Source organism: Squalius cephalus (assembly GCF_949319135.1).
Source record: "Squalius cephalus genome assembly, chromosome: 20".
NCBI lineage: Eukaryota > Metazoa > Chordata > Actinopteri > Cypriniformes > Leuciscidae > Squalius > Squalius cephalus.
This window is the reverse complement of record NC_137141.1, coordinates 10062816-10073582: the sequence shown is the minus strand read 5'-3', so window position 1 is coordinate 10073582 and position 10767 is coordinate 10062816. Positions and strand designations below refer to the sequence as shown.

At 38.0% G+C, this 10767-nt stretch overlaps 1 protein-coding gene across 1 annotated transcript; it reads right to left on the bottom strand.

Annotated features, from left to right (window-relative positions):
* Nucleotides 1-1977: 1977 nt before the first annotated feature.
* plaat1l (phospholipase A and acyltransferase 1-like) lies at nt 1978-6709 on the bottom strand. The gene is made up of 4 exons (XM_079854355.1): nt 6417-6709; nt 5320-5449; nt 4993-5246; nt 1978-4870 (listed from the first exon to the last, which is right to left on the bottom strand). The coding sequence occupies exons 1-4, from the start codon at nt 6423-6425 to the stop codon at nt 4805-4807; spliced, it is 459 nt and encodes a 152-aa protein (XP_079710481.1). The 5' UTR covers nt 6426-6709; the 3' UTR covers nt 1978-4804.
* Nucleotides 6710-10767: the final 4058 nt, after the last annotated feature.

Below are 10767 nucleotides of genomic sequence, written 5' to 3'. Positions count from 1 at the left end.
ACTATATTCTTACATTCTCTATTTTTACATTGAAATGTGAGAGGTTGCTAGATAGTCAAATTCAAAAGTGATCAGGCTTAGGCTCAGGCTCAGGCTCGATGCAAGTCTGTGAGATTTTTTTTTCCAAATCGTTATTTTGATCTCTTAGAGATAGACAAGATGCATGATTTGAGGAATAATTTATTTTAGGTGTTTGTACTGTAAAGTTTTTAGGTCTTTGTACTGAGTTGTACTCCGAGTTGAAGAGTACTGAAGTTGAAGAAATCTGAGTTGTAGAGTTCTTACCAGAACCAGAAGTATGACCATCGGTTCTGTTAACACTGCACTGGCTCCCTATTAAACATTGTATACATTTTTAAATATTGCTGATTACTTAAAGCGCTAACAAAATTTAAACAAAATTTTTCAAGGTTTGCACCTTGGAATCTATTTCAAGGTTTGCGTTCTCGAGCCACCAGGCACTGTTCTTGTGCGAATGAGCGGCCGGAGCGCGTCAAGGGTTTTCTGTTATCAGTCAAATCAATCAAAACTAACTTTAGCTGGACAATAACTTTATCCTACTTTAATTACTAAGTTTAATTTCCTTTGAAACAATCTATATTGTTAAAAGCGCTATATAAATATAGGTGACTTGACTACTGAAAAGTATTTAGTTTGCATTTATGAGTGCGTGATAGTACTGATTCATCATTTCTGTCCATTTATCCTGAAACAAGTCATGTCAGTGTGAATTACCATACTATTAGTCCTCAAACACTCAATGCATTCTCTGTCTGTCTATATATAATTCACTGTATGGTTTGCATCGGCATCAGCCCAGGTGAAGGTCAGACTACAGCGCATTGTGCGTACAGCAGAGAGGCTGACTGGACAGAGGCAGCTGTCACTTAACGACCTGTATGAGGCCAGAGTCAGGAAGAGGGCAGCTAAAATTGCTGCTGATCAGTACCATCCAGCAAGTGACATTTTTAGGCTGCTTCCCTCAGGAAGAAGGAACAGGGCGGTGAGGACAAGGACCTCACGCCATCTTAAAGGGATAGTTCACTTTGAAATTAAATTTTGGTATGTTTTAGCTTACCTCAAGGGCATCCAAGATGTAGGTGTCTTTTTTTCCGCAGTAGTTTCAATTTTGATATTTTTAGGTCAAACCGTTCTTGTCTGACAGTCATATCATGCAGGTCTATGGTCACTGTCTCAAAGAGCATGCACAGAGTCCAAATTAAAACAATTCCCCATCGTCCAAATTAAACAATTCCCCATCGCAAGTACACATTGATGGCCTAAGACACGAAACGAGTGGTTTGTGTGAGAAAACGAACAGTATTTATATCGTTTTTGCCTTTTGTAACACAGCCACGTCTGAGTGATCTGAAGGCGCGGGCGCTTCCTATTGTGTGACGTGTGCGCAGACTGGTGCATAGATATATACACTAGATGTCGCCTCGTTCCAATGAACTGCCGTAGCCAAGGCGACATCTATTGTATATATCTATGCACCAGTCTGCGCACACGTCACACAATAGGAAGCGCCCGCGCCTTCAGATCACTCGGACGTGGCTGTGTTACAAAAGGCAAAAACGATATAAATAGAGACAGTGACCACAGACCTGCATGATATGACTGTCAGACAAGAACGGTTTGACCTAAAAATATCAAAATTGAAACTACTGTGGAAAAAAAGACACCTACATCTTGGATGCCCTTTAGGTAAGCTAAAACATACCAAAATTTAATTTCAAAGTGAACTATCCCTTTAATAGTTTCCAAGAGCCATTTCCCTTATGAATAGCTGATCCAGCACTATTTTTGGACTATTTTATTATTTGACTTGATTGTTTTAGGCATGCTTTTTGTAGCTACACGCATATACGTTTGTGTGTTGAGTGTGTGTGTTACTGATGGCCATATCAAATTCCTGTGTATCTGCTGATGCATTTGGTGAATAAAGTGATTCTTATCTTATTTCTTTTAGATCTTGGGTGTAAAGCTGAATTTTTTTTTTTTTTATCTTTAATTATTTGTGCTTATAGGAGCTATAAGAAGTGTAAGTGATTAGTTCTATTTATATTCATCCAAAAAGCAGCAGTAATAGTTTCTTCTTTTGCGTGTGCCGGTTTAATTATTTCCAGTGACGTGAGAGATTTCTTTGAGCTCTAGCTCTGCTGTTATATGTGTTAATGCTGCTCAGTAAATTAATTTTGGGATTCAATCTAGCACTCATATCGCAAACAATAGAGAAGAACCTTAACAGATGAAACTGGGGTTCCGGTTTGGTGATTTTCTTTTGCTCTGATAATCCTTTCTATTCTCAGATGGATTTCTTACAAAGAACTGATGCATATACCCGATGAGTATTTGCCGACTGTTTATTCTTTGCTTTTATTTAACTTTCATATAATTACCGGAAAGGATTTTCACACAAGTTCTATAATATTTAAAAAGGAAGCTGTCAAAACAGTGAGTATGAGTAATACAAAATCCCTACCTTTATCAAAGTCTTTTGTGTGCTTATAAATTGGCTTACTTCATAAACAATTATGTATCCTTTGATCGGAATGCATGAAGTGGAAAACTTGTGATTGAAGTCCAGTTAAATATTAGGCCTACAACTTTTTAATAGAGTATCATTCTTAACACAACAAGACAGCTAAATTACACAGAACTCATTGTGACAGACAGTGTATTTTTGCTGCCACTGTAACTGTTTGAGTTAATTGACTTTCTTAATGGCAATAAGATTCAGAATAATTAATTATGCAAATGACTTTTGAAGTGCCTGTTAGTATGACTCTTTCACTGAAGACTCACCAAAGTAACATGTACATCACAATGACTTTGTGCAAAAGCTGTTAAAAGCAATGAACATCTAAAGGGACAAGATGGACAGGAAAGATTGGTCTGCTAAATCATTTTAGAGTTTGCTAAGTTTTATTCTTCTTCGCAATTTTTTTGTAACTATTTCAGTTTTAACCACCAAACATACAGCCTCCATTCAAAGTCTTGTAGATAATATTATGCATGCCATTTTTTTTTTTTTTTTTTGGTAAACATTTTTTAAATACTTGAAAATATCAGTATATGTGATTTTAGTATCACTGAGATACTATTACACTTTTTTTTAATTATGTATCTTTTTATTTTGTCAGTTCAAATCTAGACTAAAACACATCTCATCTCTTTTATTTCCTGTTATCACTGTAAAGCTGCTTTGAAACAATCTATATTGTTAGAAGCACTATATAAATGAAGGTGACTTGACTTTGTAACTATTTTGAATTAGTTTACATTTACAGTCTGTTTTTATTTTAGTTTTTTTTAGTTTTAAAGTTGTAGTATTTTTTTCTTCATTTTATTTGTTTGTTTTTAAATTTCTATACTCTATATAATTTTATTTAATCTATCTTTATATCGGTTATTTAAGTTAAATGAAATGAAAATGAGAAATGCTGCCTTGGCAGCATTCTATCCATCTATCCATACAGTACTGTTCAAAAGTCTTAGGCATGTTAAAAAATTAAATTTATTTATGATTTAACTTCTATTAACTAATTCAAATCAATATATGGTGTAACGACCCTTTGCATTTAAAAAAAAAAAGCTTTTGTCCAGGTACACTTTTGCATAGTTTTTCAGGTAGCTTTGCAGGACGTTTTCTTCACTTCACACACACTTAGAACACAAAACTTAGTGATTACTATCAGGATGTGATTACTATCAGGATGTGAAGAGACTTTAAGCCAGCATTAAAAAAAATGTTTCTAGGACAAATCACAAACCCAGCCTTTAAGTGTTAAACCCGATTTGAATAATTAGATGAGATTTTTAAATAGCCAACATGGCACAACATAAGCGATTGCACCTATAAGAGTGGGAGGCTTCCCTTTATGTTGATTTTTATAGTTAGTCCTATGACCTTTTTCTATCACCCTCTGTTTAGGGAACTGTCCCTCTCACATACTGTACACCTGCATCCTTTTCCGTCATGCCACAGTGAACACCGAGATCATCCAAAATAAAGCAACGAGAGGCTCTTTAGTCATCGTTTCCATGCATTCTATCCATAAATCAGTCAACATGATGATTAATCGCCCCCTGCTGCAACATCATCATGTTGAAAAATTAGGCTTTTATAAAATAAATGAAGCTTTAACTAAAGTGTGGGGTGGGGGTGGGGGGGGGGGGGGGGTGAACAGAAATGACTCGGTTTTCGTGGAAGCCATTTTAATAACTTTCTAGTTTTACAAAATGTTAGTTGGCTTTTGTACATGAAAATCTGTACATTATTCATCACATTTATAGTATAAATCCATAAGGTCAGAGACATTCAATTTAATTTCTATACTATGATGAGATGAGACAAAAGTTTGTTGGCTTTTGCACATGATTATCTGCAGATTATCACATTTACATTAATAAAAAGGTCAGAGTCATTTATTTTTTCAGTTCTATATTAGTTATATTAGTTAGACACTTAAAAAAAATAATATGTAAAAGACATTTTGCTGGTTAATGAAGACATTTTATCATACCTGTTGTTCAATGCAATATAAACTTTTACTGTCTGCCGCCTCCTTGTGGAGACATGCAAGACTTGAACCAGAAGATTCAATGCACATTACAAAACATTCAATACAATAAAGAGTATTGTGGTTTTTCCATTTGTTCAGACTGTACGCAACTTCAAATAATTTTGCATATTTGACATCAGTAAGTTCCAATATTTTGTTTCATTTAAGAATTATTTAAGAAAGAAAGTATGTTTTTGTATGATCTTGAACTCTTGTCTTCATGCAGCACGAGTCCCTTAAATCTTTTTCTTCTCAAATAAATCTTTCCAGGTGGGAACTATCTTGGAATAGACTTTTTCAATCTGGAAACAATTTTCAAAAATGTTACTCAACTGCCAATGATGTTTTCCAGAACAAGTGTAATAAGTCGACTCTACAATGAAAAAGATGATAATCATGTTTGGAATTAGAAAACATTTCTTACCTGCTCTGACTTTTTAACCCCGTATCGAAACATTGTGGCCTGATGTTCGCTGTTGTTGAACAGGATGTCAAAGGTGATGGGTTTCGCCATGATGTCATCAATCTCCGGCTTGATGAGAGTGTAGAAATCTCGAGGTGGATGCTTGTCATCCAAGTAGTTTCTTACCTTGTATTTCTTCCCGACCACATCAAGCGGGTCAAGCTTTACTGCGGCGTTTATAGCTCGGCCGAAAAGGAGGAGTTTGGTGTCTGAATCTTGCAGAGAGATGATGGGAGAATAAGTTATGAGATTTCAGATTTCACACCAACAGATCGCACACACACTCACCTCTGATGGTCAGATGAGCCACGTAAGGAACTCCGTCCCGTTCACCATAGTAAAGTCCAAAATGAGAAAAGTAACTGTTTCCGGGAAACTCAAGAATATCTCCCGGGTAAAGCTTCGGATGAGAGTTATGCTGAGAAGAAGAAAAAAAGTAAAGATATCAGGAAACTACACTTTAAAAGCACGATCACATCACACTCTTAGAAAGAAAAGGGTTCAATGGGGATCTATTGTCCCAGTTTAGCTGTAGTGATGAACCAAACAAAGATGCGTGATGCAGAAAAACTATGAAATAACATTTAATAAACACCAGGAACAATATAGAAATACACAGTAGAATGTAACTTCAACACAAAACCTAAAACTGAGGAACTTAGACTGTCTAAATACATGAGGAAGGTAATCAACAGAACAGGGAACAGGTGAGGACTAATTCGACACCATGACAACTAATGAACGAACTAGAACTAAGGCAAGACAGAAGGTACGTTTACACGACAACGTTATACTAAACGTACGTTCTGTACACTTTGTAAATGTAACTACACTTTGTAAAGAGAAACTACGCGCCTATAGACTGAACATGTAATAAGCATGCGTATGACATACCCATTTTCACAAATTTGTGTTTCTGTAGTTTACACAGAGATGATAACAGTATTGTTTTTAAAAGTTTGCATTTTCAGGCTCCCCAAAATGCTGTTGTCGTGTAAATGAATGGCCAAAACCCATAAAAAGTTTGCCTTGTTTAGTTTTAGGTGCCACCGTTTTCAACTAAAAATGGAAAAGAACTAAACTTACAGAACCCTAGGGTTCTTGACTCAATGCCACAAAGGTTCTACATAAAGAGAAATGTCTTAAATGATTGCTTAATACTTTCATGTTTATGGGTTCTTTACATTTTTTCTAGTGATAAAGTATGTTTACAAGCTGTTTAATTCATAACATTTAATTAGAATTAAAAATGAATTAAAACTACATAAAATAAATCGATAAAATGACAGGAACCCCTATAAGGTTCTACATAACGTCTGACAGAACCTTTAAGGTTCTATATAGAACATTTGTTTCTAAGAGTGCAGAACAAAAATAATATTTACCAGTCCCATTGGTGTTCGCTGCGCTATCGATGCCTTTACCGTCGAAAACACTGGAGACGTACAGAGAGTCCTTCATTAAAAGAACAGTGAAGCATTAATAACATCTGATCTCACAAACCTCAAAGGGGAGATTTATGGGGGAAGCCTATCAGATTCTAACCTACAAGAACAAGCAATGTGCAGGTTATGCTCTCCTCTTTAAACACACACCCAGGAACTATTCTTCAGTGCCTCATGAAAAGACATCCAAAAAAAAGGCCTTCATTATCTGTGAACATGTGATTCTTTGTATAGGATATAGATGTTTCAGTGTCTGAAAGAGTACTAAGTGAATGGAAAGACAATAAATAAATTTGAATGCTTTATTTATTTTAGCTTTTGTCAGAGGCAATAAGTTTCGAAAGACATCTCAGGTTAACTGATGCAGCAGCTTCTCAAGGGAGTTAAATTAAAGCCTAACTTCTCTTTTTATCAGGAAACATCTGCTCATCAAGCTGAAGCAAAGTGCAAAATGCAAATAAGCTGCTAAACGCATCATGCCCATCTCTCTCTTAAAGCGTAACTCTCGCCAAAATGCAACTTAGGTTCTTTTTGGGAATCTACCCGAGGCAAACTTTCGTTTAAAAGCATAATTAGAATGGAAACGCCACTTTTAAGAATGACCGTATTTTCGTTTTCGGTCAAATTGCCTTTTGAATGGGAGTGCTTGGGGCATTTCTATGATAGCATCAAAAATCGCTATTTTTAAAACACTAAGGCGGCTCGTCGACACGGTTGGAAACCTGGGTGATACCAATCTTTCATTTGAAAGCCACGTTTCTAGCATCTGTAAAACCGCATTCTTCCATCTTAAAAATATCTAAATTACAACATGTGCTCTCAATGACAAATGCGGAACAGTTAGTTCATGCATTAGATTATTGTAATGCTATTATGGGTGGTTGCCCTGCACGCATAATAAACAAACTACAGCTGGTTCAAAATGCAGCATCTAGAGTTCTTACTAGAACGAGGAAGTAGGGCTTTCACTTTTTATTTGATATTCGAATAAGCATTCGAACATGACGTGAAATATCCGTAATCGAACTATAAATAAACTATCCGGTTTTTAAAGTGCCCGATTAGACCATTTGTTTTTTATTTTATTGTTTGCGATCTCATCCAGTAGAGGGCACTCTAGACGTATTGTAGCGTAGGACCATGACCAAATCAAGCAAATAATACCAATAGCCACCCTGTTTTGAAAATGGAAGATAACGCACAGAACGGCCAGCCTGAGCGGACAATTACAACCCCAACGCATCTTAAAAGTAGTGTCTGGAAATATTTTGGGTTCTACACCGTAGATGGTAAAGTAACCGTTAAAGATAAAGTAGTTTGCCGGATTTGCAAAAAAACGGTTTACTTGCACATCATCCACATCCAATCGTCGTGCTCACCTGTCGAGTAACCATCCAAATGAGGCAGCGGAGTCAGAGACACAGCAGACGGCCAGAGCATCGGGCGTCCAACATCGTATGACTGCATACTTTCCTGCAAAACCGGTCGGCACCTTGCCAGATGCACGGGTAAAGGCCATCACCGATAAGATGGCAAGGTTTATTTGCAGGGATATAAGACCTATAAGTGTAATTTCGGGAGACGGGTTTCAGGACCTCATAATGGAACTGGAGCCACGATACACAATTCCATGTCACACCACTATGTCAGCCCGCACAGTAAAGTTGTATGACGCCACACGAGAAAACATTAAGACCTTATTGCAGAACAAGAAACTCGCTCGAACTACAGACGGGTGGACATCACTGGCCTCACATGCTTACGTGACAATCACAGCTCACTTCATTTCAGACACATGGGACCTAGAGAATTTCGTTCTTTGTACGAAAGAGCTAAGGGGAAGTCACACAGCTGCCCATGTCGCAGAGAGCATCAGCAACACCCTGGACGACTGGGATATATCCCGTGAAGCAGTAATAGCGGTCACCACAGACAATGCGCAAAATTATGTGAAAGCCGTACACAATTTAGGTCTCATAGATGTACCTTACTTAACACACACGTTAAACCTAGCCGTGCGCAAGGGACTAGAGGTGAGGGCTATTGATACTGCCCTTTCTCGCCTTAGACAGCAGCTCATTTTGGAAAGTCTTCTGCTGACTGCTGCCTGTTGGAGGCAAAGCAGGAGCTTCTCGGAATTAAAAAAGGCGAGACTGATAAATGACTGCGCCACGAGATGGAACACGACGTATGACATGATCTGCCGTGCCTCCGAACAGCAAGCAGCCGCGGTCATTTTTGAAAAGAAAATGTCTCACTTGGAACTTGGAACACTTCGGAGTGGTCTGTGGTTGAACAACTAAAAGACACACTGAAACCATTCAAAATTGCAACTCGGGCCCTCTCCACCGATGCCTACCCTACAGCATTCGCCATCCTCCCTCTACAACATGTTATGCTCTCTCAGCTGACCGCTCCTGACGCAATAGAGAGCAGCTATCAAAGAAATGAAAGGTAGGTGTGTCTTCTTTTCCTTATTCCTTTTAGCACAGGCTAATGCTTAACATTAACTGCCTAATTTCCCAAGCCTATTAATATAACCTATCGAAATATGACAGTTAATAACACGAGCTATTCAAAACAATTAGTTTCAGATACAATCATTCAATCATAATCATAAAATAATTCATTTTATTATTTCCATCCATTCTTAGCGAGGATGGTCGACAATTTCAAACCGCGCTACAGTGAAAACAACACCGAATGGATGCTTCTCAATAAAGCGGTTCTGGACCCCCGGTTCAGCCGCTTAGTTCACCTTTCGCCTGGGCAGAAACACCTCGTAATTGAAAGCTTATCTCAGGAGCTGAAGGAAGCTGAATGTGAGACCGACGGCTTTAGGTGCCATGGGAAGCTTGTTTGGGGACATGTATAAATCGATCGACTCGGCCACACGCAACACTAATGGTATCCAGGAGCTCAAAAACTACATGACTGAACCTCCTCTCCCCGCAGACAGCAACACGCTGCATTGGTGGAGAGACACAGGCTGCAACAAATACCCACTTCTCTCAACACTGACGCGCAAATACCTGTGTGTGCCAGGCTCGTCTGTGCGCTCCGAACATGTGTTCTACACCGCGGGGAACATCGTCAATAAAAAGAGAGCCGCACTTGATCCAGATCAAGTTGATAGATTGGTGTTTCTAGCAAACAATATTAAGAAATTAATTAGGCTAGGCTATAGGCCTTACTCCTGCTGCTGTTTAAGTTGTCACGTTATTGTTTGTGCCTGTTCTGATTCTGTTTTTTTCCATGTAGCCTAATGTTGTGATTGGCTATGCATAGTGGCACTTCATATATAGATTAAGTTGATAACCTGCTGTTTCAAACATTAAGTTAAGAAAAAAAAATTCCAAACAGGCTATGGCCTGAGTCCTGTTTATGACAGTCAGACTGTTAATAAATTTGTGATTGAATCTCCATTACAGTGTTTTGTTTTGTTTTGTTTTTATTGGGGGTGGGGGGGGGGGGGGGGTGGGCACGTAGATATTCGAATACATTGCATGATATTTGATATCCCTTCGAATTTGATTTTTCTCAAAAGTGACAGCCCAACCAGAAAGTATGACCATTTTAGCCCCGTTCTGTCAACACTGCATTGGCTCCCTATTAAATATCGTATACATTTTTAAATATTGCTGATTATTTTCCAACAGTGATGTAATGAAACAGTGACAATTTAAGTTTGAAGTGAGTAAAGCCTCTTTTTAGGCTATTAGAACTTTTATATTAAATACATTTTCATTTTAAATCAGCCTACTTCAGTGTGACCATATTATGTTACCATATCATCATGCTTAACACTGAGAATTTTAATAATTGTAATGTGATGATCAGGTGCAGATATCTAAATCAGAGAATATCATATGTTTGAGCGGTTGGCGTGTGGATGATTTATTTTTAACAGCAGATTAAGGTGAAGTTAGAGCTGATCTGCACATCTCTAGCGCACATGCCCTAGAGACCCCTTTAAAGTTCAGGTACAAGTCAATGCACAGACTTCCTTTGTTCAATTTGCACACTGAACATGGGTTGGAGCTATTTATTTTGAACTCTAAAAGTGCTCTATATTAATAATTTTATCTTTAAATTGTACAAAAATTTCTCCCGGGGTCGCATTGCCACCGGACCCCCCTACAGGTCCCACGGTCCACCAACGCAAATAATGTGGGAAATAGGGGTGTGCCGTTTCAGAATTAGTGATGACTGTTATGACGTGAGTCAAATGTGACGGTTCGTAACATAACCATGGGGGGGGGGGGGGGACACATGCGACGTTCGTCTGTAT

Coding starts and splice junctions, on each gene's coding strand:
- plaat1l (XM_079854355.1), bottom strand. Junction 5,247..5,319: donor GGCTCATCTGACCATCAGAG/GTGAGTGTGTGT, acceptor TCTCTCTGCAAG/ATTCAGACACCAAACTCCTC. Junction 4,871..4,992: donor GGGTTAAAAAGTCAGAGCAG/GTAAGAAATGTT, acceptor AATTGTTTCCAG/ATTGAAAAAGTCTATTCCAA.